The following is a 26,732-nucleotide window of genomic DNA, read 5'->3' on the forward strand; positions in this document are numbered from 1 at the left end:
AAAAAAAAGCAAAAAAGGAGTGTTCTCAAAAGCGGTCTTCAATCAGCCTATCCCCGACGAACAAAGTGGTATAACAGCCCAGAGGGCTAAAGAATCAGAAAAAAAAAAGAAAAAGAAAAAGGTGGTAGAAAAAGAAAGACTTCCGCCCAAAAGAAAAGCAAAAGAAGGTCTAATGTTCGTCCGTCAGCGGACAAAGCCACTGATGGCAGGTGGGGTTTTGCCGGTACAGGACCGGACTTTGGGATTCGGCGGTTTGACTCGCTTACAGAGCAAGCATGGCCAGAGCCAGAGAACCGGCCAGTACACCGCCCTTGACGGCCATGTTGCTGGAGCCAGCAGTGACAGTGACGGGAGTAGTGGCAGCGGCCGAGGGGGCAGCGGGGACGGTGTTGCCGGCGGGCACGGGCGCCTCAGCGGGAACAGAGTAGGACAGACTGGAGCTGGGAGCAGCGTAGGAGCCGGTAGCGCCAGTCTTGATGGGAGCGTACGAGGACGCGGTAAGCAGAGGCACGGTGTAGAAGCCGGTGCTGGCGACGGTGGGGTGGTAGACCGAGGTGGAGTTGGCCACGGGGAAGTAGCTGGAGGCACCAGTGGACGACGACGACGACGAGGTAGTAGTCGTGGTGGTGGTAGTGGTGGAGGTGGAAGTGGGAGTAGGGGTGGTGGTGGTAGAGGTGGCGGTGCGGCCGGGGCAGTTGGTCACGTCAGCGGCGCACGAGGTCAGAGTGATGGTCTTGGTCAGAGTCGAGGTCTGGGTGATGGTGGTGTCGATGTCGCCGTAGTGGGCAGTGGTGGTGCCAACAGTGGTGTAGGTGGAAGTGGTGACAACATCACCGTAGACATCACCGCCCTGCAGCGAGGCAGAGGCAGAGGCGGCCAGAACAGCCAGAGTAGCCAGGTTGAAGTGCATTTTGAAAGATTGAAAAGATTGTGGTATCAAACAAGGAGTGAATGAAAGAGTGTGGATGGACTGAAAAGAGCCTGGAGAGCAAGAGAAAGAGAGAAGAGGGGAGGACGTGAACAAAGCTCAAGCAGCCGAGAACGGGAGTTTATATAAAAATGAATGGACGGGCACAGTGAAGTAGCCAAAGCAGAGCGTTGTCACGAAAGGATAACAAGCGTGGGTGAAGTGGTAAGAAGAAAAAAAAAGAGCAGGACAACACAGACATGCAGCCAGGGGAAGACGAAACTTAAAAAGCAAAGGCGGAAAAGGGGACCAGGCCCGGCAAGGGTCTTAGCAGCGATATCTTAATGACCGGGATCATGGGGCCAGGCGTGTCGGCCTGGGGTGTGCGAGTGGGTAGGGGCAGTGTTGGGTGGGTGGACGGTGTTTACTCATGGCACACACCCCCCGGTTAATGAGAGCGCAAGAGGGGATATAAGACAAAGCATGTGTTGAGTAGTATACCATACCACAGGACACGAGCCTGGCCGGCAAGGGTGGTGAAGATGGAAGCATGTGCATGCGCGTGAGCAGTTTTGTTCTGGGCCGTCAAGTCAGAGTGTGTCCCACTCCAGTCTGCCCTCTGCCATGTCCATATATCCACCTTGTGCTCCAGCTGTCTGCCACGGAGACGCGTATGGATTCGCCCGTCCCTCCTCTGGTTAATTTAAGCCGTCCAGCCAGTCTTGCCATGGCCAACCCGGCCAGCAGCTCGACCACGCTCGCCATTGTGCCTTTGAAACCAGGTCCAATTTAGCATCGACGGACACACACGCATGCACGCACGACGGACGCCATCCAGGCTGGCCATGGCGGGCTGGCAATTAAGCAGCGCTGCAACGTCAATCACCGGGCAACGGACAACGGGCAGCCAGGCCAGCACCCACCCACGAGCGGGGGAGAAGACCGCCAGAGTTAAATGAACGGGCAGGAGCTGGGTCGAACGGCCTCGTCTAAATTGAGGTGGGGGGGAAGGAGGAGGATGGGTTCCTGGTTGGTGTTATGCCGCCATCACACCGCGAGATTGCAGCAATTTAGCACACAGTGGGTTGCTCTACCAACTTGGACGTCAGCTTGGGAGACGTTTTTTGAAGAGCCACAGTTGGGCCCAAGCCGACCCCAAGGCCCTGTGGCCTTATGGCTCTGTCGTTCTGAGGCCCTGTGGCTCAGGGTTTGTGACACTTGCCTCGCGGGAATTCAGGTACACGGGAGACAGTGTCCTCGGCCTTGCGGCACCTCCCCAAATTTGAAAATCTGGCCATCCGAGTTGGGCAATACCCTTTTTTTTTTTTTTTTTTTTTGCTTTTCGCCTCGCACTTCCTTCCAGGCCCATTCTACACTTGCATTCGCAACTGCCAAACCCACATTTTCTGTTCCTGGTACCTGACGCCAGTTCCCATGCAGACTCAAGCTTGAGACTAAAAAGGACGAAAGGTTTGTTGTGCCTAAAGTTGAGACAACCAAGACACCAACGGACGGCAAACAACCTTTTTTTTTACAATCAGAGTTTTTTTTCAAGCTTGTCTTTTTAGAGATGCCGGATCATGACAAAAGCAAGAAACAAGAAGTAGGGGGAAGAAGAAGAAAATAACGAAGGAAGAGAAAGAAGAAGAAAAAAACAGCTCACATAAGGACCCACTTCATCTTTGCCCAATGCAAGGAACAAGACCACGCTTCTTGTGCAACTAGCAACTGTGGCTCTTGCCGTATCAGGACCATGATTGACAACTGCCTGTATAACACAACGCAAAAAGAAAATGGGCAAGTATATTGTGCAGACCTAGTCGCCCATTCCCTGCTCTTCTTCCTTCTCTCTTAGGGTCTGAACTGCACAAGTAGAGTACAGTAGACCCACTTTCGCTGGAACAGTGCACAAAATGCTACCATCAGTGAGAAAGAGGCAACTTCACAGTGGATGGTGGCAGGAACAAACAAGCCCCGGCCACAGGGGCCAGGAACAGCAAGTCACCGAGTTGCCGAGCACACAGACAAACAGAAACAGACAGCCAGACCGACAGCCCAGGAAGGCAGCTGCCACACCGCAGCTGCTGCCTCTCGAGGCAAGAGCCGCCTCGCTACTTCTGGTCGGTACTCCGATGGGCTGGCCTGTAAAAATAGCCCACACAGTGTCGAATACAACGAAGGCATTTGTCTCCTGGTCAAAGGGCAGAATGTGCCTTGTCTCTCTCTCTCTTTCTCTCTGCTCGCCCTGTCTAGCAGGCTGTTTGGGCGGCCATGCACAGAGCACATGGATAAGTCCGGAGATGGGGCGGGCCTACCAGCAGGAGAAGAAAAGAAGCAGAGATCCTGGAGGAAGAAGAGGTCCATTTTTTGTGTTTTTTTTTCTTTTCTTTTCTTTCTTCGCGGTTGCCCTTGCATGTAGACAATGGGCGCCTAACTAATGTCCAGACCTGGGCACTTTCCCAGGACGGGAATCTCGTAACGAGACTCGCTAACCCTTATTCGCCTGTGATCAACGCAGCAGCGAGTCAGCCCAGCCCAGCTCGGCCCAGCCCAGCCCAGCCAGAGTCGCCACACACTTGCCACACAGCACAAGCACCAGAGTCACCGTTGGCCTGAAGGAATTGTTATGCAGCAAAGCAAGCTTGGACAGCACAGCACAACCAGCAGCAGCAGTATGCAAACTGCGCGAATGCATGTGTCCAAGAACTTGTGTCCTGTCCGTCCTCGCTGCATATGATATGCGGGTGCATGAATAAAGAAGCAACATCGGCCATGTGTATACATACTTTATGTGCTTGTGTTTGTTTGTATCCGATATCCAAGTTCCAATATTCATCCATGTGGCTGGCTGGCTGGCTGGCTGGGCGGATCATCTCCTCTTTTCCTGCATCCACTCTTGTGCAGAGAGAAGAAAAAAATATTTTAGTTACCAGCGGTGAAGGCCCGAAGGAAAAAAAAACAAAAAGGAGCTAAAAGTCCAATATCAAGCTCCCTCTTCCCTGCCAGGGTTAGCAACTCGCTAACTCTGTATTACATGGTTTTTTTTTGTTTTTTTTCCTTCTCTTCTCGCTTTGACTCACTCATCTGCCAGCTGCCAGTATTGTCCCTGTCCCTGTTCCCTTCACCTCTCTCCCCCTCGCCTTTCTGTCATTTCATTCCTTGGCAAGCAAGCCAAAGATAAGAACAAGTCCAAAGTTGCTTAAACCAACTGACGCGTGGGCCGTCATCAAAGCTAAAACAGCGCCGGCTCCTACAAACCATGACAAAGACAAAAAGCGAGATACCACGAAAAAAAAAAGAAGCCACTGAATCTCCCCTTCATTTCATTTGGTGACTTTGGCTCGTGCAACTGACTGACATGCCAGCGGGTTTCGTTTCACATGTCTTGGGTGTCAGTCATCGCGGCCAGCGTCCCTAGGAACTCTCACTCTCTCTTTGACTACCTCTTGTTTCCTTGTCAGCAATACACAAAGTCTCTGACATGCAAACGTGCCAGTATTACCAGTCCCGCGTCAGATTTCCATTCTCCGGGAAACACAATCTCGATATGAAGCATAATGCCTTGTTGTTCGCCAGGAATCGAAACACTGCCAGGCCCTAAAAAAAAAAAGAAAAAAAGCCAAAGGCATCCACCGAGAGAAACACGACACCTCCCTCACAATCTCCCACTGTCACACATAACACAAAGTGAGATTGGCAATGTCAGAGCCGCCGCTGTCATGTGGGACAGCGGCAAAAGCCCTCAAGTAACACACAATCAATCGTATTACAACCATGTCGCCCGGCAATATCTACCCTTTCTCGCAGGCTTTTTTAATCACACAGAAACCTCAAATTTCAGCTCCTTGGTGCCTCCTTGATATTGCATACACTACGAGAGATATTAGCGGCGTAGCATCGTACCACATTAATGTCGGCAATGGATAGAGTGCTAGGGTAGGAGTTGCACCAATATGACACTAGGGTCTAGGGTTAAATGTCTATCGTCAAGTCCAGCCTGGATAACAGCAAGCAGAATGAAGCTCGAAAACGGCGAGATGGCTTTTCTGCTTCATCACCGCCTGGGATCGACTTTTTCAACGAACTAAAATCGGCCAAAATATACAGGGCGCCTGTAGAGAACTTGCGACCTTCAAAGCGGGAGGTTGAACAAGGGGGAAGGGGGGGCTGGAATATTGGCATCACGCATACAACACCCGAGGCTTAGAGACAGGCATACACGGATATCAGGAAGCAGAACACGACAGAATCACATGGAAGAAGAAAAGAAAAGAAAAGAAAAAAATGTCTCCATCAGCTCGGGATCGTACAGTCGCACCAAGGGGACCAAGTACAACGAACCGCACGAGCCGTGGAAACGACGCAGACTTTTTTTGCTGGGCCGTTGAACGATGCTTTTACTCTTGCTTCAATGTCCACACTCGTTCGTCTTGGGGATCAAAAGATATCGACGACAAGCTCTATAATTTTGAAGCGGTAGAAGAGGGGGGGGGGGGGGGGGGTTTACGGAAGAAATTTTTTTGTTTTCGTTTTCTCTTCCGTCTTTTTGGGCACCTGATGCGGCACCCCGCGTCTCTGTCGACTTTTCGTCTGCTGGTCAACGACAGGATTAAATCGCTGGGGAAAAAAAAACTTTTGGGGGGTTTTTTTTTTCCAGGCCAGAGGAAGGACATGGCCGATCAGAGACGAGGACTCGCAAGGTGGCGACACGAAACGATGGAAGAAAAGAAAAAAAGAAGACCTGGCAGATCAAGATCATGATACAGCCATTGTGCTTAAACATGGAAGCTGAAGAAGAAGAAAGAAAGAAACCCTCCCGCGAAAAAAAAAATCAGTCGTCAATTTGAGGGCTCTCCAATTTTGTGGAGCTACAGTGTACACTGCCCTTTTCACTGTGCCAAAGGCAGCAAAGAGCAGACGGCGAGCTGATTGGTCAGGGACCAGGCAGGTCAGCCAGTCCCGCAAAAAAAGAAACAGCCCCAGGTTCAGTTGACCGGCCTGGACTAAACCCCAGAATAACCCGAACCAGACAGACGCACCGATCATCGTCACATGTACGCCTGTAACGCGCTTTCGCTCCCCCCGACTGGACGTTGAACGGAAGAAAACAGTCAGCCAAGGAGAAGAAGAAGACATATCAAAAAAAAAGAAATCTCTCAAAATCAAGAAAAAAAAAAGAAAACGGCCCAGAGTGTCCGTCTGAGTTGGCGTCGTAACTAATGGTGCGCATTCACCCTCTTAATATACCCTCCCCTCCCCCCACTAGCCAGCCGTTCAACAAGACCAGAACCAAAGACAAAGAGCCCGCCAACTAACCAATGCAACCTGCCCGCCCATTCTCCAGGCTCCCAAGCGCAAAGCACAGCAAATAAGCGCCGGCGCCGGCGCCGCAGCTCCCAAGCAGCGCCTGTCCAAGCTCGCCAAGGAGCACAACGTCTCGGCGCAGGAAGAGAGCGAGATCCGAGAGGCCTTTGGCCTGTTCGCCGAGCCGATGAAGGGCGAGAAAGAGGGCGTGATTCCAACGGCCGATGTGCGCGCGGCCATGGTGTAAGTACGCGACTGAGCGGAGTACCGACTGATAACATCAAACCCCGCGACCCCCGCCGTGAAACGCCTGCTACGGCCCGAGCAGGGAAACCCCCGCCGCGCCGCGTCTCCCCCGCCTTGCGAACGAGCTATGCTAACCACCCCATCCTCGCCACCAGCGCTCTCGGCATCCCACCAAGCGACAGCGACGAACTGGCCGAGTTCCTCTCGATTCTCGACCCCGAAGACGAAGGCTTTGCCTCATTCGAGCCGTTTTTCGCCATCTGCGCGCTCAAATTCCACGCGCGCGACAGCGACGACGGCACGCACGCGGCCGAGCTGGACGAGGCGTTTGCGCTGTTTACGAATAGCGGCGGGGCGGGAGATGAGGGTTCTGGTGCGCATCGAGTCGGAGACCCGCACATCACTGTCGCGCATCTGCGCCGCGTTGCTGCCTTGCTCAAGGAGGATGTCAGCGAGGACCTCTTGCGTGATATGGTGCTAGAGGCGAATGGAGGTGCGGGCGTGGGCGCGGGTGTGCGGAGGGAGGAGTTTGATGATGTGATGCGGCGAGCGGGGGTGTGGCGGTGATGGCGAGAAGGGAGGAGAGAGAGAGAGAGATAGAGAGGGTCTGGCCAAGCTATGATATCTCAGTCATGAACATGGGGCATGCATCAGCTGGCGCCCTTCTAATGACGCAACCATGTGTACATATGTATGTAGCCCACGATACCATTACGACAACGGAAACAAACGAAAAAAAATAGGTTCATTGGCTTTTACGAGAAAGAAAAACAGAAACTAGATGGTGTATGTATTTATGTGTGTACGCTCTATCGATCCATTTGAGAGCCGCGCAAAAAGAAAAATGACCAGGAATAAAGAATAAAGAAACAATCATGTACAGTGGAAAATGTCTGAGATGCAAGGTTGAAGATTTGCCCTCGTTGCCCCAGAAGTAATGCGTACCGTATCCCGTCAGCCCCGGTGGCCCGGAGCACATGTGATAGGCAATGGTGAACAATAAGCGTGGGCTTGGGCGGCCTGGCGAGATCAACTCCGATTGACACAGAGCAAGGAGCAGAGCCAGAAAAAAAAGAAATCAACAAAGTACGTCAAGAATAATGATCAAAGAAGAGGACGGCACGCCCCAACCCCGCGCCTTGTGTATCATCATCGACACCCCCGCTGGGTAGAGGGATTACATAGCAGGGGGGCTTTTACTTCTGTGCAGCAGCGGCAGCGGCAGCAGCAGCAGCCTCATCGTTGCGTTTCTTGGAGTCTAGGACAGCCTGGATCTCAGGGGTAGCCTTGAAGCCCGAGTGGTCCGAGTGCTTCTTGTAGAAGTAGGTATCGGACTTGGGAAGCTTGTCCTGGGGGAACTCGTCCAGTACACACTTGAGCAGATTCTCGACCGACTTCTTCTTGGAGGCGTCACGGTGCCAGATGGTGATGAGGTGGGAGTTGAAGCGAACCGACAGGCCAACACCGCAGAGTTGGTCGCCTGTGGAGAAGAGGGGAGGGGTTAGAGTTAGCGGATCGATCAACCGACGGTTCAGGGGGAGGGAGGGATAGGGAGAGAAGAGAACAACGTGTGTGCGTGTGCGTGTGAAACGGGATGGAATGAAGACTGTAGAAGGGCAATATACCTTCTTCGAGAACACTCTCGAGCTTCTCGCCAATGGCCAGCAGCTGCACGCGGGTCCAGATTTCAATGCTCTGGGCCTTGGGGATCCGGAAGGTCCAGCTACCGCCGTGGATGTTGCGACGGTCCTCCCAGACAGGCTTGAAGCCCTGCTTGAACAGGTAGATGGACTCGCGCATCTTGATTTGGTCCACGGGGAAGTTGTTGTGGTATTTCCAGAACTCCTGGACAGAGTCGATCTGGCTGCACAGCTGCTCGAGCTGATCCTGGTACTCGTCGCCGTTGGAGGTCTGGTCTTTGAGGGTTCTGCAATTGCGACAAGCGATGCCGAGTTAGTGACCAAGGGCCATCCGAGAGAGAATCCGAGTCAAGTGGACGGTACCTGTTAAAATAGACGTCCCAGTAGTGCTGGGTGGGCAAAGGACGCATGGCCTTGAGGAAGTTGCGCTTGGCATCGTCACGCTCGCCGGAAGGCGAATGGATGGAATCGGCCGTGGTGGCCTGCGACAGGCCGGACGTGCGGGCAAAGGGGAAAGGAGGACGGGCGGACATGGTGATGTGTGGAGGCGGAGGCGGAGGCGGAGGCGCAAAAGAGGTTGAGGCCTGGGTGGAGGGTGACGGCGGGGGATCTTGAGGATGATAAGGCGTTAAAAGAGATGGACAGATCTGGCGAAAGAGAAGGAGGGAGCTGAAGACACGGAAAGCAAACAGCGGGCTGGGACGGACAGTTTGCAGGGCGGCAAAGAAAGAAAACACAGAAGAGAAATTCAGCGATGGAGACGAAGAAGCTGGAAAAAAAAAAGAAAAGAGGACAGCGATCGAAGAGAAATAGAAGCTGCCCGAAACCAAAAAAAAGGAACAAGATGGTTCAGAAGGCAAGGAAGGTCCAAAGCGGAGGCTAAGAGGCAACTACAAACCAACTAGCGGGAGAAGGATCAAGGAGAAGGAAGGAAGGGGAGTAGAGCACGTAGAGCCAGCCAGAAAAGGTGGAGAGAGCCTGGTTTATACATAGTAACTGCGCAGTTCAGAGGCGGAAGGCGGAGAACAGAGACATCAGAAAAGGGCAGGAGGCGAAGCGACTGGAAGCTGGGAGGAAGCTCAAGGCCACGAATTGGAAGGAGGGCAGCCATCCGAGCGGCAATTGCAACACGTTCCCTGCTCCCCCTTGGCTAACCAATCTACATAATTACATGTATTGGCTGGATCTGTATATTTCATGTTTGATGCCGTGGTCACTTAGTGATGGGATGAAACCAAAAGCCCGTCTTGGAGTGGAGCCAAACAGGGCAAGCGATTGACGCCAACTAGACAAGTTCCAAAGAAAGCAACTGCCCAAGCGGCTTGACCCCTCGATGAGAACCCTATTTGCGAGTCGCCAGCATGAGACCCCCTGAAACAGCGAGCCGGCTTAATCGTCATAGTTGGGCAGGCTGGAGGACTTCCAACCCACCAGTAAATGTACCTTTATTGCAAGCAGAAATAACTATAGTTCCCCTCATACCCCGGTGCTTAACGGCGAGCTTGCTTCCAGAACCCATCCCACCGACCCGACCCGATCAAAACTCCGTGTAGCGCCGTGCGCCAGAACAACATGCAGAATCCACGTATACGTATGTATGTACATGGCTACTTGTGAAAATAGTTAGTTACCCCAAAAAATCAAACCCAGGCAGGCAAAGCGGACGGGAACATCCGGCCTCGTTAGCCCAAGGCCCGGGGGCCCACAGAGACCCCGCTCAGAACCTCATCCCTCAGCAGCCGAGACACAGTTTGGTTCTTGTGTCATGAACCGGTCCTTGTCGTCGTTAATCTTTCGTCTGAAGAGATTGAGATCCTTGAGGAGGCCCTGGATGTATTCCTGTGTTTCGTCGTCGCTGTCTTGCAGTGTCGCTGACGAGTATCCGTCTTGGTCGTCGTCGTCGTCCTCATCTTCATCATAGTCCTCGTCGTCATCCTCAGATGCCGAGTCTCGGTCCAGGGCAGCTGCCACATCGTTGTTGTCCATGAAGGGCGCGCCCACCGGCACATCTGGAATCGGGTTCTTGATGCTTTCGAGTGCAAGCTTGAGGTGCAGGCGCAACGCTTCGTTTTCCGTCTGCAGACTGCGGATTTTTCCTTCGGCTACAAGCGTCTTTTCCTCCATCATGCGCTGCATTGTAGCCACACGGTCCTGGTATTCCTCAAGCTTTTCTTCTTGCACCTTGACGTCCTTTTCCTTTTGGCGGGAGTCCGAGACATGGAGCTGGAGGATGCGAATCTCTTCTGCCATGGCGGCAATCTGGGCATCGCGCTCGGCAGTTGATATGTGATCCTGGTTTACCACGGCCCTGGTGCGGATGCGCTTGGCCTGGTCAGCATAGCGCAGGGTTGACAGGGTTTCCTCGTAGTCGGAAGGCGCAACACATGCAATCATGGCGGTTTTGCTGTTGCCGCCCAGCGAGTCCTTGAGAAGCCAAGTCAAGATGGAGTCCCGGTAGGGGACCACGTCCTTGTGGTAGCGCTTGCTCTTGCTTGATCGTTGAGCCTTGGGGTCGGCCAGTGCTGCTATCACGCGGCCCAAAGTGGTCAACGATTTGTTGATGTTGCTACCCTCGCGGAGTCGTGCACCGGTGGCCTCGGTTGATTTGGCGCGCTCACTGCCTGCCAGGTCGACAAGACGGATTCTGGAGCTCCGTTCGGTGGTTTCGTCGGTTTCCATGTCGTGGTGGATCTGCTTCAACATGATGGTAAAGACGGCATGGCTACGACTGCTAGTGTCGTTCATCTTGGTACTCGCGGTGGTGCGCGAGGCGTCACCGACCTTCATGAAGTGCAGAATCTCGTTCAAGTTGCGAACTGGCATTTCAGTGAGGTCCTTGACATAGGGGCCTTCGGTAGGCGATTCGCGGATCTTGAGATAATATGGAGGCTGGCCGGGCACCACCGAGACGAGCAGATCACGCACATGTTCATTGTAAACTTCAAAGTAGGAGACTCTGACATTGTACGAGATGTTGGGTGTCTCACTTTGCGCATACGCGATGCGCTCGAAAAGATCCTCGCATGTCCGCGGAATAAGACCCGGCTGGCCGGGCTTGCCCATCATTGTGAAGCTCTTGCCAGCGCCGGTCTGACCATAGGCAAAGATGCATGTGTGGTACCCTTCAAAGTTGTGATCAAGGAATTCTTCTCCAAGACTATTGTAGACATCTTCCTGGCGGGCAAAGTGCGGATCGGAGGGGTCGTGGCTCCAGAAGGAGTTGTCAAAGGTAAAAATGCGGTCTTCCGAGTTGGACTTGCGGGATTTCGCTCGGGAATTGGCGGGATCGCGGCCACTGGGCGTCAGGAGTCTTGTTTCCTGAGTGGAGGGGTCCATGCTGATGAGACATTCGGCGCCGCGCTCGATTTCTGGGGCAGGGTTGGTTAGCCAAGACAAACAAGGAGCGTAACGTAGCGGCCATGGCTGCACTTACCGCGGGGCAGAAAAGCGCGGACTCGGACGACAACGCGGACGTTCCCGCTGGCATCGGTCCGCATGTGGGTGGGGGCATCGCGCGACCGCAGCGACGGCGTCGAGGCCGAAGATCGAATCAGGCGGCGCTCCGGGGTCCCGGGATGAGCGGCCACCACACCCGGCATAGGCATTTTCGAGGGCGGCGGTAGTGGTAGTGGTACTGGTAGCAATGGCGGCACGGCGATGATGATGATGCTGTCTAGAATGTGAAAGGCGTTGGCGATAGACTTGCGTGACCTGAGCAGAAGGAGATTCTACATCCCTTTGCGCTGGAAAAACAGGCCGTCGAGGGTTGGACGAAAGCGGCAGGAATGCTGTTTTGCGCTTGTTTTGTGGTGTGGGGGCCTGAGGGCTTTGCGAAATGGCAAAAGGGAAGTTGCAAGGCGTGGGCGAGGAGGAACGGAAGGGTCAGTCTCTGAGAATGGAAGGAGTCTAGAGTTCTTTCCCTAGAGGAAGACAGGTGCTTAAAGCTCGGCTGGTGGCACAAGAAAGTGCAAGCGAGCTGCGTTGTTTATGCAGCTGGTTGAAGCGGTTGAAGTGGCGGTTGGCCGGGTGAACGCCACATTTTGCATGGTGTGGCGCAGAGACGTCTGTGGGCACTCGACCAATCATCCCATCATCCCATCATTATACGAGTGGCCGGCTGCCATTCGCGGTGGGTTGACAGACGGGGAGGGGAGTTGACAGCTGGGCGCGGAGGCAAAGGAAACCTACAATATCTTACATAGTATAACTAACTATGCTTGTGCGTGTAGTTTGGGATACAGGCTGTAGTGTACTGGCTCCCGACTCCGGCTCTCCTTCCACGTGGTACCGAGTTGTTTCATGAGGCGGCTTTGCTTTGGTGCAGCGAGGGTAGAACGGAGCCGGAGTTATGGGGGCTGTTGGGCCGGGCGATAGGTACTCTAGGTGCTGTGGGAGAGTGGCTACAGTGGGGGTTATGGTGTCTTCAGTCGCTACAGTGGCCACCAGTCACCATCTGCACAGCGGGTCTCAAGAGCCCGTCCTCCGCCGAAATAAAAAAAAAGTTATTTCGCAAAGAGAAAAAAAAAAGTGGAAAAAGCGAGCTTTTTTTCTCTTTTTTCCCCGGCGTCTTCTAAATGGTCAAGTGAAGCCTCATATCTGATGCATTTGCTTTTGGGCAATTTTCACTGCTTGTGTTTTGCATTTTTGAAGGTGTCTCTTTGTTGCAATTTTTTGATCAAATTCAGCTTATTTTATCATCAAAGAAAAAAGAAAAAAAGAGCTGCTAATTTCCTTTTCTTTCTTTTTTTATCTTGCCCTCCAAAATCCATTTGCTTTTTCCTCGTTCACTTTTAATATTTCCTTTTTTTTTCTCTCTCTTCACTTCTTTCTTCCTAGAAATTCCAATTTTCCGCCGTTATTCCTCTTTATTTTTTCTCTGTTGGTTATTTTTCCTCCCTGGACTTTTCTGCCAGCCTACGGATGGGCCTAAGCAGCACTGCCGCCATCGCCAAGCTGCATCAGACGAAAACGACATGGCGCCCATCACCGAAGGCTCCTTGGAGCCCGTCAAAAAACACGGCCGTGGCCGCCCACGCAAGGGCGAGGAGCGTGTGAAGAAGGTCTATGTGCCGACCGGCCGTCCCCGCGGCCGGCCCAAGGGCAGCCGGAACGCCAAACCCTCCGAGGCCGCCGTTGCCACCATCAACAACGTGGTTTCGACCCCGGCAGCCGTGGCCGCCACTGCCGCCGCGCCGCCCAACCCCATCCCCCACCCCGAGCCCGCCGTTTCGCCGTCGACTGCTGCCGCCAAGTCGGTCTATGTCCCGACCGGCAGGCCGCGTGGCCGGCCCCGGAAAGACGGGCTGCCGCCGCAAGCCCGCAAGCCGTTTCTCTCGCCCACTTCGTCGTCGCCCACCTCGTCAACAACCGCCGCCACCGCCGCCGCCACCGCTGCCGCCATGGCCCTGCCCGAGGACGGGAAGCCGCTGAAGCGCGGGCGTGGCCGGCCTCGAAAGGTCGTCGAGCCGCCGCCGCCGGGCCGCGACGCCATGGCCGGCAATGACGCCGTCAACGAAGCAGAGTCCGGTAAGCTGCCTTTCCTGCTCCTCGACAACCTGTACACCGGCCTCGGCTGAGACATATCAAGGCAAGACTACCCATCCGACGCCCGCGGGTGCCCATTCTCCGTTGTGATTCTTGCTCTCTGTTCTCGCGTCAGTATCGTGGCAAATCGTGGTGTGGCCCTGCTAACTTCTTTTCTGCGTGCTGTCCAGGGTGAAGCGACTATTGCCGTTGCCAAACAATGACACGACGGCCATGTCTCTTGAAGCCATTTACCTTGTACGAATTTCACGACCTCCCACCACCCAAAGACCTCTTCACATGCATCTTGCGCCTCTGATCTTTCTTCTCTTGTCTCTTATTGTTCTTCAACTTGTGTTCTGGGCGTTGGCCGGTTTCTCCTGGGCTGTGGAATTTTTGTTCTTTTGCTATCGCTTTTTTTTCTTTTTTGCCTTTTTTTTTCTTGGAATTTATTACAGAGGCATCACCGCTTCCCTTTGGCTTGTATGGACTTGGACTTGTACAATGCGGATGCCAAGCTTAGACCACGCATTGACGCCCTAGCTGCCAGGTACAAGCACATCGGCAGCTGGGCTGGGCTGGGCTGACTTGGCTTCCTTGGAGTTGTGAGGCGGGCGGGACTTGTGTATTTTACCTTGGATCTACGGGTGATTTTCCACCACCACCATTTTCATGCTTGCACACACCAACATGTCTGGCTGGGTCTGTCAAAGCCTTACTTTTTCCACTCTCCAAATTCACTATCCAAGTGCTCCTTGAATTGCTTGAACCGGTTCCCGTAGTCTGCCCCGCACCGCCAGCACTTGTAGTCTTTCTTGAGATAGCCCTCCCTGAGCGGGAAGCGCCGCGGGTCGTCCTCGGCCAGCGGAAAGTCGGCCACATCGATGAAAAACGGCGTCTGGAACGAGTTGTAGTGCTTTTTGTTCTTGAGCCACGGCGAATGCATGTCCCTCGACATGACGTGCACGTGCAGGTGGCTCATGGACGGCTGCGCATGCACGCCGACCATCACCTCGGCCGCCCAGTCGCGCCCGGCCGGCAGATCCTGGCCCTCTTCCAGCTCGACCTCGCCAGCCAGCACGGCGTTTCGCGCTGCATCGCCCGCACACGCTGCGCCAAACTTGCGCTGCAGCTCCTTGGCCACCAGCCCGCGCAGCCGGGCCACCTCGGCGCTGATGGTCCGGCGGAACCCGTCGTCGGCCAGGGCGTCAAAGGGGTGCTGCGTGTTGTGGGCGGGGGACCGCGGCAGCAGCAGCATGTGAACCGACGATTTCGGGTACTTGTCGTGGATGGCAATGACGTCTCGGTTGAAGTAGGCAACTTGGTTGGCAGGGAAGTTGTCGGGATCTTCGAGATAGACTCCCAGTCCGTCGGCGCCCCGCCATGTCTTGCGGGCCGAGCTTTTGGGGGCGGGATTTGTGCTTGTGCCAGTTGCGGAGGAGGCCATGGCCGAAGAGTGCAGCCCTGCTTAATAAGCGCGGGGTTCGTTGGTCTTGGGAGCCGTGAATGACGTCTTTGAGGCAGTTCTCAACGCCGTGATGGCGTTCCTTTACGAGGCTGATGATGGTAGTACAATGCGTTGAATGTGGGGGAGCAAGGGGCGGGCGTAAGTCTGCTGACACTAGGGGTTGAAAAAAGCACGTTTTTGCGACTTACCATGAGCATATAGTTTCGGCCCCAGCCAGCCGCTACTGTGAAGAAGTGAACAAGACAAAAGCTAGGCAGCCCCGTTGACCAGACGGCAACACCAAAGGCGGTGAAGCTTTTGTCCGTTTGCTGCTCTCCTTCCATCGCGGCGTTCATCCGAAAAGCCTGCGGAGAAATTTCGTCACGACGAGATTCCCTCAAACCCTAAGGCCAACGATTGTGCGACCACGGCTACTTTTGCTCGTGATTCATCAAAGCGACCATCCATCACCAACTTGAACTGCCTAGCCATTGGCAACGGCACATTTACCCACATTCTGCGCCTCATCTCTGCTCAAGTCCCGCCCGCCCACCACGTGACAATGGCCAAGAAGGGCGCCAAGAACAGCCAGGGATCATCCTCGGCTTCGGCTGCCGCCGCCGACTCGAAGAAGAGCAAGAAAGACTCCAAGAAGGATGCTTCCGGTGAAGGGTCCTCAATGGCCGCCACCAAAGCCGCCGCCGCCGCAGCCGCCGCCGCGCTGGCGCCGCCGAAGCTGACCGCCAAGCAGATTATTGGCGGGGCATCGTGGACGGGCAAACTGCCGGTCAACCTGTTCAACGAGTACTGCCAGAAGCAAAAGTGGGAGAAGCCCGTCTACGACATGCGCAAAACACCCGACGGCTTTTCGTGCTGGATCACATTGAGTGCCAAGGACCCCAAGACGCAGGAGATGGCCACGCTAGACGCGTTCAAGCTGCCCGTGTCCCACAAACATCTCGTTGTGCGAGAGACGCCGTTGGAAGCCCGCCATTGCGCTGCTACTTATGCCCTGTTCCGCACCTGCAGCATGCAGAACCGCCACAGTGTCTTGCCGCCCGACTACAAGTCGCTGTGGAAGGAGTTTGCCGCGCTCAAGACGGCCGATGTCAAGGAGGGCAAGGCGTGGATGTACGAGGCCGATCCGTTCAAGGCACTGCGGGAGCGCGAGGCCGCCAAGGCTGCTGCCGACAAGAAGCGCAAGGAGATTGAGGCTGCCAAGGCAAAAGAGCAAAAGTCTCCCGCGGCGCCCGGGCTTGTGCTGCGCGGCAAGAAGCTCGAGGTTGAAGACCAGAAGGCGCTCGCCATGAGGGGCTGGAAAAATGCGCCGCGCATCGAGATGGGCAAGAAGAGCCGGACTAATATCGAGGCGCTGCTACGAAAAGGCTCCATCTGGAACCCACACGGAATTAAACTGCCCAAAGCTACGGCTGACTTTATCGTCAAGGAGCTCAGTCGCATTGGCTTCCGGCCGAGCCATGTGGTAGAAGCAACGCAGCACTGCAAGGACCGCGAAGAGTGTCTCGAGTGGTTGCTGTTGCACGTGCCCGAAGATGATCTCCCTTCCTGGGCGCTGCCGGAGAGATACATGGCCGGCGTTGCTGTTGCCGAGACTAACCTCAAGAAGGAGGGAGCCATCAAAAGACTAGCTCTGCCGGGATACGCCCAGGACTTGTGTCGCAAGGCTTACGAGGAGTGCAACGGAGACGAGGGCGCTGCAGCTGCGGCCCTGCAGAATATGCTGGTTGATTCTCTAGGGTCAGAGGCCGAGTGCACGCTTGACATGGCACAGACGCCGCAGGAGCTTTGGGAGGATGAAATTAGCAGCATCGAGTCAGTATATGCGAGCCAGTTCAAGCGCATATCAGATGACGTCATCAAGATCGAGCTGCAGTCTGTCATGAACGGCGAGACCAAGATCGACGCCCATCTTCGGATCCGGAGAGCGCCAAACTACCCCAGGCAGCTTCTGCTGGGCATCGAGGCCAATCTGCCGTCGTACATACGCCTGTCGATCCTCAAGCAGACGCTCGACTACATTGACCAGGAAATCAACAACGAAGAAATGAAGATATACTTTGTTATTGACTGGGTCCAGGAGCACATCAACGCGCTGATCGAGAAGCCTGGCAAATTGCTGGACATTTCTGCCGTGGCATCGGCGGCTTCAGAGACAAAGCCGAAGCTCTCGGCATCAGCGGGCAACAAAACGCGGCCCAAACAAAAGCCCGCCTTCATTTCATGGCGCGAGGATCCCCAGAGCCGCGAGAGATGGCTGCAGAGAGTGCGCTCAAAGCAATGGGTCGAGATGGAGACCAAGCGCCAGGAGCTACCGGCTTGGAAGATCCAGGACCAGCTGGTGCGCACCGTTGAGGAGCATGATGTCACCATCATCAGCGGAGAGACGGGTTCGGGTAAATCGACCCAGTCGATGCAGTTTATCCTGGACAACCTGTACAGCCGAGGCCTCGGCGTGCACGCCAACATGCTCGTCACGCAGCCGCGGCGTATCTCAGCCCTAGGCCTGGCCGACCGCGTAGCCGAAGAGCGGTGCACGCGCGTGGGCGACGAGATTGGCTACGCGATCCGCGGCGAGACGAAGCGCAGCAAGGACACGCGCATTACCTTTATGACGACGGGTGTGCTGCTGCGGCGGCTGCAGGTGGCCGGCGGCGACATCCAGGACGTCATTTCGTCGCTGGCCGACGTCAGCCACATCGTGGTTGACGAGGTGCATGAGCGCAGCCTGGACACGGATTTCCTGCTGACCATCCTCCGGTCGGTGCTTGCCGCGCGCCGCGGGCTGCTCAAGCTGGTGCTCATGAGTGCGACGCTCGACGCACGCTCGTTCTCCGAGTACTTTGAGAGAGAGAACCTGCGCGTGGGCCTGGTCCAGATCGAGGGTCGTACGTACCCCGTAACAGACATCTATCTCGACGAGATTCTGCACATGACGGGCTTCATGGAGGTAGACAACCAGGGCGAAGAGTCCGAAGGCCCCAACTCAATTGGCAAGGCGATACAAAAGCTGGGACCGCGCATCAACTACGACCTCATTGTCGAGTCTGTGCTGACCATCGACGATCGCCTGGGCGATAAGAACCGCGGCGGCATTTTGATCTTCCTCCCCGGCGTCGTCGAGATCAACCGCGTGTGCAACGAGCTGGGCCGCTTCTCTTCGCTCTCTGTCCTGCCGCTGCACGCATCGCTGGAAACCAAAGAGCAGAAGCGCGTCTTCCAGCGCCCGCCGCCCAACAAGCGCAAGATCGTCGTCGCCACCAACGTCGCCGAAACCTCCATCACCATCGACGACATCGTCGCCGTGCTCGACAGCGGCAAGGTCAAAGAAGTCTCGTACGACCCCGTCAACAACATGCGCCGGCTCGAAGAGAACTGGGCCTCCAAGGCCGCCTGCAAGCAGCGCCGCGGCCGTGCCGGCCGCGTGCAGCAAGGCACATGCTACAAGCTCTACACACGCAAGCTCGAGGCCGAATCCATGGCCGACCGGCCCGACCCCGAGATCTGCCGCGTGCCGCTCGAGCAGCTCTGCCTCTCGGTGCGCGCCATGGGCATGCGCGACGTGGCCGGATTCCTCGCCCAGGCGCCCACGCCGCCCAGCGTGCCCGCCATCGCCGGCGCGCTCGGCCTGCTGCGCCAGATGGGCGCGCTCGACGGCGACGAGCTGACGGCCCTCGGAACCCAGCTGGCCGTCATCCCGGCCGACCTGCGCTGCGCCAAGCTCATGGTCTACGGCTGCATCTTTGGCTGCCTCGACGACTGCATTGCCATTGCCGCCATCCTCAGCACGCGCAGCCCGTTTGTTGCCCCGCCCGCCAAGCGCGACGAGGCGCGCGCCGCCCGCATGGCCTTTTCGCGCGGCGACGGCGACCTACTGACTGACCTCGCCGCCTTCCGCGCCTGGCAGGACGTGCAGGCCCAGAGCGGCGGCGGCCAGCGCCAGGCGCGCGCCTTCTGCGACGACAACTTCCTCTCGTACAACTCGCTGGCCGACATCGCGACCACGTGCTCGCAGTACCGCGACGCGCTGGTGGAGACTGGCCTGCTCCCGCCGTCATCGCAGCGCAGCGGCACCCGCGCCCGCGGCGCGCCCTCTGCCGCCGCCGCCTCGCCCTTCCTCCTGCGCGCGCTGACGGCGTCGGCCTTTTCGCCGCAGATTGCGCGCGTGCAGCTGCCCGGCAAGAAGTTTGCGAGCATGGCGTCGGGCGCCGTCGAGGTCGACCCGGAGGCGCGGCTAATCAAGTACTTTACCAACGGGCAGGGGCGGGTGTTTGTGCACCCGTCGTCGGCGCTGTTTGACAGCCAGAGCTTTTCGGGGCGCGCGGCGTTTGTCAGCTACTTTTCCATGATTTCGACATCCAAGGTGTTTATCCGGGACCTGACGCGTAAGTTTACAAAGATGAAAAAAAAAAAAGACTGGCACCCGCTGACATTCACTCTTACTTCTCCTCTCTAGCTTTCAACGCCTACACCCTCCTCCTCTTCGCCGGCACCCTGGCGCTCGACACGCTCGGCCGCGGGCTGGTCGTCAACGACTGGCTGTATCTGCAGGGCTGGGCACGCATCGGCGTGCTGGTGGCGCGGCTGCGCTCGCTGATTGACTCGGTGGTTGCGCGCAAGATTGAGAATCCGGGGGAGGATGTTTCGGGCAGCGAGATTGTCCAGACGGTTGTCCGGCTGATTGAGCTGGATGGCTTGGATGCTTGAGGCGGTTGGTGGTGGTATAGACAACCCGGGGAATCTACATACGGATGATGTGTTTTGGTATCCGCCTATACGTTCATGCATGTATTCATGGGCAATCTACACTGTTTTGGACTTTTTTTTTGAATTTCTTTTTATTGAGACAACGAGCATCAAAAGGTGTGTTGTATGGTTGCAAGCACATTCGAGTCGTGTACATACATGGAAGCCGAGCAAATGTTCATGTCAAGTGAAAGGGAGAAGGGGATATGGGAATAAAGAGCAACTTGAGGGGAGGGGGGTGATGTGAGTATGAAAACAAAAAAAAACACAAGCAGAGAACTATAAAACAGAAAAAGGCTCTCGAGAGCCTTGATAGGTGAAAAAAACAGCCAGCCACTTGGCCAACGCCGCCCTTGACCTACGCCGGGTCCCCGAGTAATGACAAAGATGTAAATCGAAACAACAAAAGAAGAAGAACAGAAAGAAAAATAAACACAGATCAACGCCATAAAAAGCCGCCACATACCCGGATACACCGAGTGTCTCTTTTTTTTTTTTAACTATCTACACTGGTAGATCAGCTGGCCTGGTTTGGTTGTTTTCCTATTCTCATCGCTTGTCTTTGACTAGTCCCTTGCCTGCCACACTACCGAGTTGGCCGTTTTTTTTGGGGGTTTGCAATGTCGCAGTGTCTCCGTGTTGTCTGTCGGTCGGCCGTCGCCCATTACGGAGCGGGTTGACGGGCGGTTGGCAACATCAAGTCTTGCGGCTTGGCATGCGTGCTCCAAGGGCAGGATAGCTTCTCCCAAGATCGTACTTCATGTTTGGATCTTCTTTCTTTGCCACAGAGCATGAGTCTTAGGGGAGACACAGAGCTGTCCATCGGGTTTCCATACGGAGATGACGATGCTCAAGTACAATCAAATGTGGCAATGGCATGATTGACGCTTAGGCTAAAATAGCCGAGAACGGTGATACATGGCACTAGTACAATCTTGAAAAGAGGTATGGGCAAAGTAGTTTCCGGAGAGCAAGAAGCATACACCACAAGATGAAACAAAACGATCGTGGCACACGTGCGAGTGCCTGGAAAGCAAGTTGTGTTTAGACCAAGGAAGACGTGAAATTAGTTTTAGGTGTTGTGACAGGAGGCTAGTAGACAAGAGAATGAGGCGGATCGTAACATTCAGACGTAAAAAGGCGAGTGAAAGCATTACCGACAGCCCTACCCCTCAAAGGATTTGATAGGCAGTCAAGCTGGCCAGCTGGTCCACTTTGCATGGCTGTGATACAAAGAAATGACAGAGCATAAGACATGGCATAACTTATGACGGGGGCCGGCATTGCAAACAAAATGAAAAAAAAAAAAAAGCGGGAGGAGAAAAAATAAGAATGCATGCAGCATCAATCGTAGCGAGGACGCGAGCCGGGGCAGTATTCCACCTGAGTCAGAAGAGAGACAGACGTATGAGGTAGATGGAGCCCAAACAAAATCCACAGACTACTTTAATGCTTTCAAGTGGCCACCACCAAGACACTTTACATGTCCATTGAGTCGCCAGTGTTAGCAAAGTTGAAGCCACCGCTCTGCTGATCGGTAGTGCCGAAGCCAAAGGTGCCGTTGGCGCCAGTCGCCTGGGGAGCACCGGCCTCATCGGCGTTCTCGTCCTCATCAGAAAAGTACTTTTCAATGATGTTGTAGGCCTTCATGTAGATCTCCTCGTTCGCGTTGTTCTGGCAGTCGTGGATCTTCTCCATGCCACCGCACTCTTCAATGAACAGGGCATAGCGGTTGATAGACTCAGGGCCAGCACCAGCAGACTGCTTGTCAAGGTCACCGACCTTGAGGATGTTCTCAAGACCGTCAAGGGCAACCTGGATAATCTTGTTGTCAGGGCAGGCAAGCAGGTCGCACAGAGGGCGGATGCAGCCCTGTGCCACGAGGTAGCGGATCTGTTCAGGCTTCTGCAGACCACCCGAGGTGGCGTTGCTAATGGCCCAGCAGGCCTCCTTACGGGTCTTCAGGTCGCCGTTCTGCAAAAGGTGGACAAGGGGAGGGATGATGTTGGCATCAATGACGGACTGGATCTGGGTAGAGTTGCCAGCAGTGATGTTGGAAATAGTCCAGCAGGCCTCCTTGCGGATACCATCCTTGGTGGACGACAGCAGCGAGAGCAGGGAGGGAAGAGCACCGCAGTTGATGATGATCTGGGTCTGGACATCGTCACCAGTAACAATGTTGCCGACGGAGCGCAGAGCGGGAGTCTGGACAGAAGTGGAGGCATGGGTGAGCAGCTCGACCAGGCGACGGGGAATACCAGCCTCCAGGACAGCCTGAATCTTATCGTTCGAACCATCGGACAGGTAGGAGATGGCCCAGCAAGCATCAATAAGAACCTCGTCGTCAAGGGAGTAGACGAGTTTGGCGAGAACAGGAAGGGCAGGGGAAATCTACAGAAGGCGGGGGAGTTAGTGGTGGTGTCTCGAAATGTGTGTGTGGGCTTGAAGAAAGAAGGAGAAAATAGGGAGAAAACGTAAAAAAAAAGGAAAAAAGACTTCACTTACAGCAGGCCACTCGGGCTGAGGAGACTTGCCACGGCAGAAGTTGCTAAGAGTCCAGGTAGCGTTACGGAGCATGCTCAGTTTGCGGCTGTCGCCGAGCAGGGCAAGCAGGGGCTTCAGGGCACCGCAGCTGAGGACATAGTCACGGCACTTGGGGCTGTCACCAGCAATATTGCCCAGGGCCCACACAGCCTGCTCACGGACATCGGGCTCCAGACTGCCCAGCAGCTCAACAAAGATGGGCACAGCACCGGCCTCAATGACAACCTGGGTTTGCGTAGCCGAGCCGGAGGCAATGTTGGTCAGAGCCCAGGCAGCCTCGAACTGGACCAGGGTGTGAGGGGAGCGGAGGAATTCGACGAAGCGAGAAACAACACCAGTCTTGATGACTTCCTCGATGGGGGGGTTGCGTTCCTTGGACAGAAGCTTGCGGAACTTGGTGGTGGCCTGGATCTGCTGGTCAATCTGTTCCGAGAAGACACCGGCAACCATCTGAGGGAGGTCCTCGCTCAGCTAAATAAACAAATAAAAGGGATGTTAGCGACAAAAGAAAATGCACTGACCAGACGGCCATGAAGCTGGAGGGGTACGAGCGACCAGGCCCCCCTGGACGAGGAGGGGGAAGAGGGGGAATGTGGACGTCATGTAGATAAGAGGAGGGACGGCGATGAGCAGGCAAGGAGGTAGAGCCGGTGCCTGTGTAGCCAGTCATGACAAGAGCCAGAGATGGGTTTGCAGAGATGGGTTTGCAGAGACGGGCCTGCAGAGACGGGTCTGTTGAGACGGGTCTGTTGAGACGGGCCCAGCATGTGGGTCGTCATAGAAACAAAGTCGAAAAAAATGGCCCCTCATCTCCGGGGCCCGTCCAGTAGCACAACAGAGAGAGCCACGCTGGATGGGCAAGAATTTTTTTTTTCGGCACAAAAAGCAGAGGGGCAGGGTGATGGGGCCGTGTTGATCTTACCTGAGACTCGGTGGGCGTGCTTTCATCGTCGCTGTCGGGCGCGGCACCCAGCGAGGCTCCGTGGCCAGGGCCGGGACCAAGGCCTCGTCTCTTGGCCAAGTTCTCCTCGCGCTTGTTCTTGCGGATCTCGACCTGCTGTTCTTCACGACGGCGGCGCAGCTCATCGGGCTTGAAGGCGTTCTTGGCCTTGAACTGGTTGCGGCGATGTTCGGGGATGTAGCGGTCGGCCATTGTTGCGGAATGTGGTGGTGGTGGTGGTTTTGAGGGGAGAAGGCGGTGGATGGAAGAAGGAGAAAAAAAGAAAGTTTTGAGGGGAGCCAAGCTTGGACTGAAGGCTGAAGGCTGAAAGGCTGATTTGATGGATGGATGGTCCTGAGTCGTCTGGGAGCTGGCCAGCAAGGGGGAGGGAGGCAGTGGGTGGGGGACTCTGAGAAAGGACACACACACACAGACAGACAGACAGACACAGCACACAAACACGGGCGGCGGAGCGGGGGTCAAGCAGACGGCGGCAAAGCAGAGAGAAGAAGAGAGAGAAGTTCGGGAGGGCTTCTGCAGGCGTGGTGTTGGAGATGGAGCAGAAAGGCGATATGTGGCCGGAGTTGCAAAGAAACAGAGATTCAGAGATTCAGCGAGGATTTGGAGCAGAGGCAGATCTGGCCGGAGAGGAGAGCGCCACTAGGGGCGGCAGAAACCCGAAAATACAGGCCAAAAGATGAAAATACAGCGGGTGCTGCTAGTGGGGCCTGGGCCTGGATGGAAGGGCGCACAGTGTGTAAGAGGCAGTCGTGAGTTGTGCATGGTTGTGCTGGGATATTGTGCACTCGCCTTTGTGCACAACTCTTACCTTGTGCACTGCACAATTCCCCTTGTCCAATCCCCATTGTTCATGTCCACGTGATTCCGCGCCGCCTCCCTAAACCCTGACACGCATCAGCCGCGCTGTCGTAACCCACGAAAGAGACAGCCCCGTTCCCAACCGCCATGCTCCGTGTCAATCACCAAACCCGCATTTTCTAGCTCCGGCGATCCTACTGCCGACCAAACCCTTACCACCACGGCCACATCCACAATCCCCGGCAAATCCCACCACCACCATGCCGCTACAATGGTACAGCCTCGGCGACATCCTCAGCAACCTCAAACTCCAGGGCACTCTTTTGCACGCCACCGGCATCATCGTCAAGTACGACGGAAACCGGCAGACCCGACAAGGTACAGCATTGCAATCGTCCATCTAGCCTTCCCGTAGCAGAGCCAAAGCTGACATCTGCACCCCCAGACTGGCGAGCCATTGTCACCATTCGCGACAGGGCCGGCGACGAAGTGGAATTCACTCTCTTCCACGGCAATGAGTCCGCCATGCCCCAGAAAGAATACGTCGGCTATGGTGTGATTCTCGCTTGCGCCAAGGTATGCTCTGGCCAGTAGCCAAACCTCGCCACGGAGTCACAAGAGTTCTATATCGACTATCTCGTCTCTAGGTCCAAACCCGCCTGAACCAGTGCTTGGTGAGCACAAGCAAGACGGAAATCTGCTTCTTCGCGCCAGGCCAAATCAAGTCGCTGTCGTTGAGCTCGAGGCCCGAGTTCTTTTTGCGCAAAGGCAGCGGCATGACATTCATCAACCAGCACCTGATTGACCATCTCAAAGCCGACTACAAAGAGATGGACAGGTCTTCCGTTCCAGAAGCCACATCGACTGTCCAGGCCATCTCCAGAAACGCCATGTACGGCGGCAAAAAGTTCAAGCTTATCCAGGAATTATCCTCAGGGATCTGGTGTAATCTTCTTGTCCAGCTCGTGCGACCGCCCCAGAAAATGGACCGCAGAACATCGCTCTGGGTTGCCGACTATACCACCAATTCCATGGTGGGCTATTACACTCGGGGCGGCTCTCATGGGGATGAATTGAACTATCTAGGTGGCATGGGTGGTACGGGCGAAGGTGAGTCGACCGCAAATGCCTCGGGACTCCCCTCGGACATGCTCCTAGAAGTATCTCTCTTTGGACGTCACCAAGACGAGTTCTGGGAGCTTAGCCCGACAGAAGGACAGTGGTTTGATTTGCGCAACGTCAGAGTCGAGGACAAGTCTTACGGGCTCGAAGGTGGAATCCACGAGACATCAAACTTTGTCGCCGACGTGTGCGTGAAGCGTGTCAACGACAAGGCCGAATTTGCCGACAAAACCTCGGCCCTCTACGCCGCCTGCCAGCGCCGCCAGAAGTTTCTCAAAGGCCAGACCCCGTCCGCAACCCAAGAAGGAAGTCTTTTCAAGGACAAAACTGTCGTGTATCCGACGACAAAAAGACCTGCTTCTCCTAGCGCCTCCGAAACCAACGGCTCCGGCACCGACTCTGCAGCTCCTCGGCCAGGCAAACAGAAGAAGAATGGCAGAGAACGGCGTAAGGCTGCAGAAGCAGCGATACAAGCCCAAATGGAGCTTGAGTCCCAGGCCAAGATTCCTAGCGATCTCAGCCCTCTAGGTAATGCCTTCTTCTCCATCACCACACTCAAGGGAGCTTGATGCTCACATAAACACTCCATCTCTTCTAGTTTCTTGCGAATCACACACGGCTTACATCTCCTCCGTGCACGAGATGCTCCAAAAAGTCAGCTATGGCGTCATAGTAGACGGCGAAACTATCAATATTTCCTGTCCCTTCAATCTCGCAAAGTACCTCGCTGTCGTGCGTATTGTCGACTTCCAGCCCCACGATGTCCGTGATTTCACGCAGTCCAGGATTCTCTTCAAAGACGGCCAGCCAGTCAATAACAGCGATGATGAAGAGAGCGATGATGAAGAGGGCGACTCGAAGATCCCCTTCAACCCAGCGCTCATGAAGGAATCCTGGGAATGGGCGTTCAGGCTCAAGCTGCAAGATGCCCGAGTCATGCCGGCGAACCATGTGCCGTCTTTTGTCTGGGTCAATGTCAACAACGACTCGGCCGAGTACCTTCTCGGCATGGATGCAACAAAGTAAGAATTCCCGTCTCTACTCCCTCTCTCCTCCAACCAGACAAGATACTGACTGACAACCTCCAAGCCTCCACAAAGACGATGACGCCCTGGCAAAGCTCAAAAACAAAATGTTCCATCTCTGGGACAAGCTCGAGGAAATCAAGCGCGCCGAAGCCGCCCTGCAGGAGGCGAACAGGCGCAAGCAAAAGCGCCGCAATGAAGGCATGCCCCTGGACTCGCCCGACTCTGATCGCCAGGCTACTATCGGCAAAGGTGCCAAGCCCAGCCGCGCCGATCTCAAGCCAGCGCCCTTCAAGTGCTGTATCCAGCAGTACGGGGCCGTTGTGCCGACAAGGAATCCGTGGGATGCGAATGCGGGCGATGGGAAAAAGTACTCGCGCGAGTATTTGCTGTTTGGAACAAGACTGCGGGACGAGTGAGTCCGGGGCAGGATTGAATGTAGGTGGGGTAG

The 26,732-nt window shown here is 55.3% G+C and overlaps 9 protein-coding genes across 9 annotated transcripts; 4 read left to right on the forward strand and 5 right to left on the reverse strand.

Annotated features, from left to right (window-relative positions):
• Nucleotides 1–262: 262 nt before the first annotated feature.
• BROUX77_003330 (uncharacterized protein) lies at nt 263–910 on the reverse strand (the record flags this gene model as incomplete). The annotated part of the gene is made up of 1 exon (XM_073747970.1): nt 263–910. The coding sequence occupies one exon, from the start codon at nt 908–910 to the stop codon at nt 263–265; it is 648 nt and encodes a 215-aa protein (XP_073605755.1).
• Nucleotides 911–6,126: 5,216 nt separating this feature from the next.
• BROUX77_003331 (uncharacterized protein) lies at nt 6,127–7,024 on the forward strand (the record flags this gene model as incomplete). The annotated part of the gene is made up of 3 exons (XM_073747971.1): nt 6,127–6,129; nt 6,252–6,454; nt 6,613–7,024. The coding sequence occupies 3 exons, from the start codon at nt 6,127–6,129 to the stop codon at nt 7,022–7,024; spliced, it is 618 nt and encodes a 205-aa protein (XP_073605756.1).
• Nucleotides 7,025–7,653: 629 nt separating this feature from the next.
• On the reverse strand, nt 7,654–8,630 carry BROUX77_003332 (uncharacterized protein; the record flags this gene model as incomplete). Its single annotated transcript, XM_073747972.1, has 3 exons — nt 7,654–7,937; nt 8,083–8,384; nt 8,461–8,630. The coding sequence occupies 3 exons, from the start codon at nt 8,628–8,630 to the stop codon at nt 7,654–7,656; spliced, it is 756 nt and encodes a 251-aa protein (XP_073605757.1).
• A 1,192-nt stretch (nt 8,631–9,822) lies between these two features.
• Nucleotides 9,823–11,702, reverse strand: BROUX77_003333 (uncharacterized protein; the record flags this gene model as incomplete). The annotated part of the gene is made up of 2 exons (XM_073747973.1): nt 9,823–11,465; nt 11,531–11,702. 2 exons carry the CDS (start codon nt 11,700–11,702, stop codon nt 9,823–9,825), a joined length of 1,815 nt encoding a protein of 604 aa, XP_073605758.1.
• Nucleotides 11,703–13,070: 1,368 nt separating this feature from the next.
• On the forward strand, nt 13,071–13,673 carry BROUX77_003334 (uncharacterized protein; the record flags this gene model as incomplete). The annotated part of the gene is made up of 1 exon (XM_073747974.1): nt 13,071–13,673. One exon carries the CDS (start codon nt 13,071–13,073, stop codon nt 13,671–13,673), a length of 603 nt encoding a protein of 200 aa, XP_073605759.1.
• A 662-nt stretch (nt 13,674–14,335) lies between these two features.
• BROUX77_003335 (uncharacterized protein) lies at nt 14,336–15,067 on the reverse strand (the record flags this gene model as incomplete). Its single annotated transcript, XM_073747975.1, has 1 exon — nt 14,336–15,067. The coding sequence occupies one exon, from the start codon at nt 15,065–15,067 to the stop codon at nt 14,336–14,338; it is 732 nt and encodes a 243-aa protein (XP_073605760.1).
• A 562-nt stretch (nt 15,068–15,629) lies between these two features.
• Nucleotides 15,630–19,792, forward strand: BROUX77_003336 (uncharacterized protein; the record flags this gene model as incomplete). Its single annotated transcript, XM_073747976.1, has 2 exons — nt 15,630–19,470; nt 19,542–19,792. 2 exons carry the CDS (start codon nt 15,630–15,632, stop codon nt 19,790–19,792), a joined length of 4,092 nt encoding a protein of 1,363 aa, XP_073605761.1.
• A 1,518-nt stretch (nt 19,793–21,310) lies between these two features.
• Nucleotides 21,311–23,528, reverse strand: BROUX77_003337 (uncharacterized protein; the record flags this gene model as incomplete). Its single annotated transcript, XM_073747977.1, has 3 exons — nt 21,311–22,222; nt 22,337–22,846; nt 23,298–23,528. The coding sequence occupies 3 exons, from the start codon at nt 23,526–23,528 to the stop codon at nt 21,311–21,313; spliced, it is 1,653 nt and encodes a 550-aa protein (XP_073605762.1).
• Nucleotides 23,529–24,394: 866 nt separating this feature from the next.
• BROUX77_003338 (uncharacterized protein) lies at nt 24,395–26,700 on the forward strand (the record flags this gene model as incomplete). Its single annotated transcript, XM_073747979.1, has 5 exons — nt 24,395–24,512; nt 24,580–24,710; nt 24,782–25,784; nt 25,855–26,278; nt 26,346–26,700. 5 exons carry the CDS (start codon nt 24,395–24,397, stop codon nt 26,698–26,700), a joined length of 2,031 nt encoding a protein of 676 aa, XP_073605763.1.
• Nucleotides 26,701–26,732: the final 32 nt, after the last annotated feature.

The sequence above is a fragment of the Berkeleyomyces rouxiae genome (genome assembly GCF_048999995.1).
Source record: "Berkeleyomyces rouxiae strain 22BRR77 chromosome Unknown BrBRR77_ptg000003l, whole genome shotgun sequence".
NCBI classification, from domain to species: Eukaryota; Fungi; Ascomycota; class Sordariomycetes; order Microascales; family Ceratocystidaceae; genus Berkeleyomyces; species Berkeleyomyces rouxiae.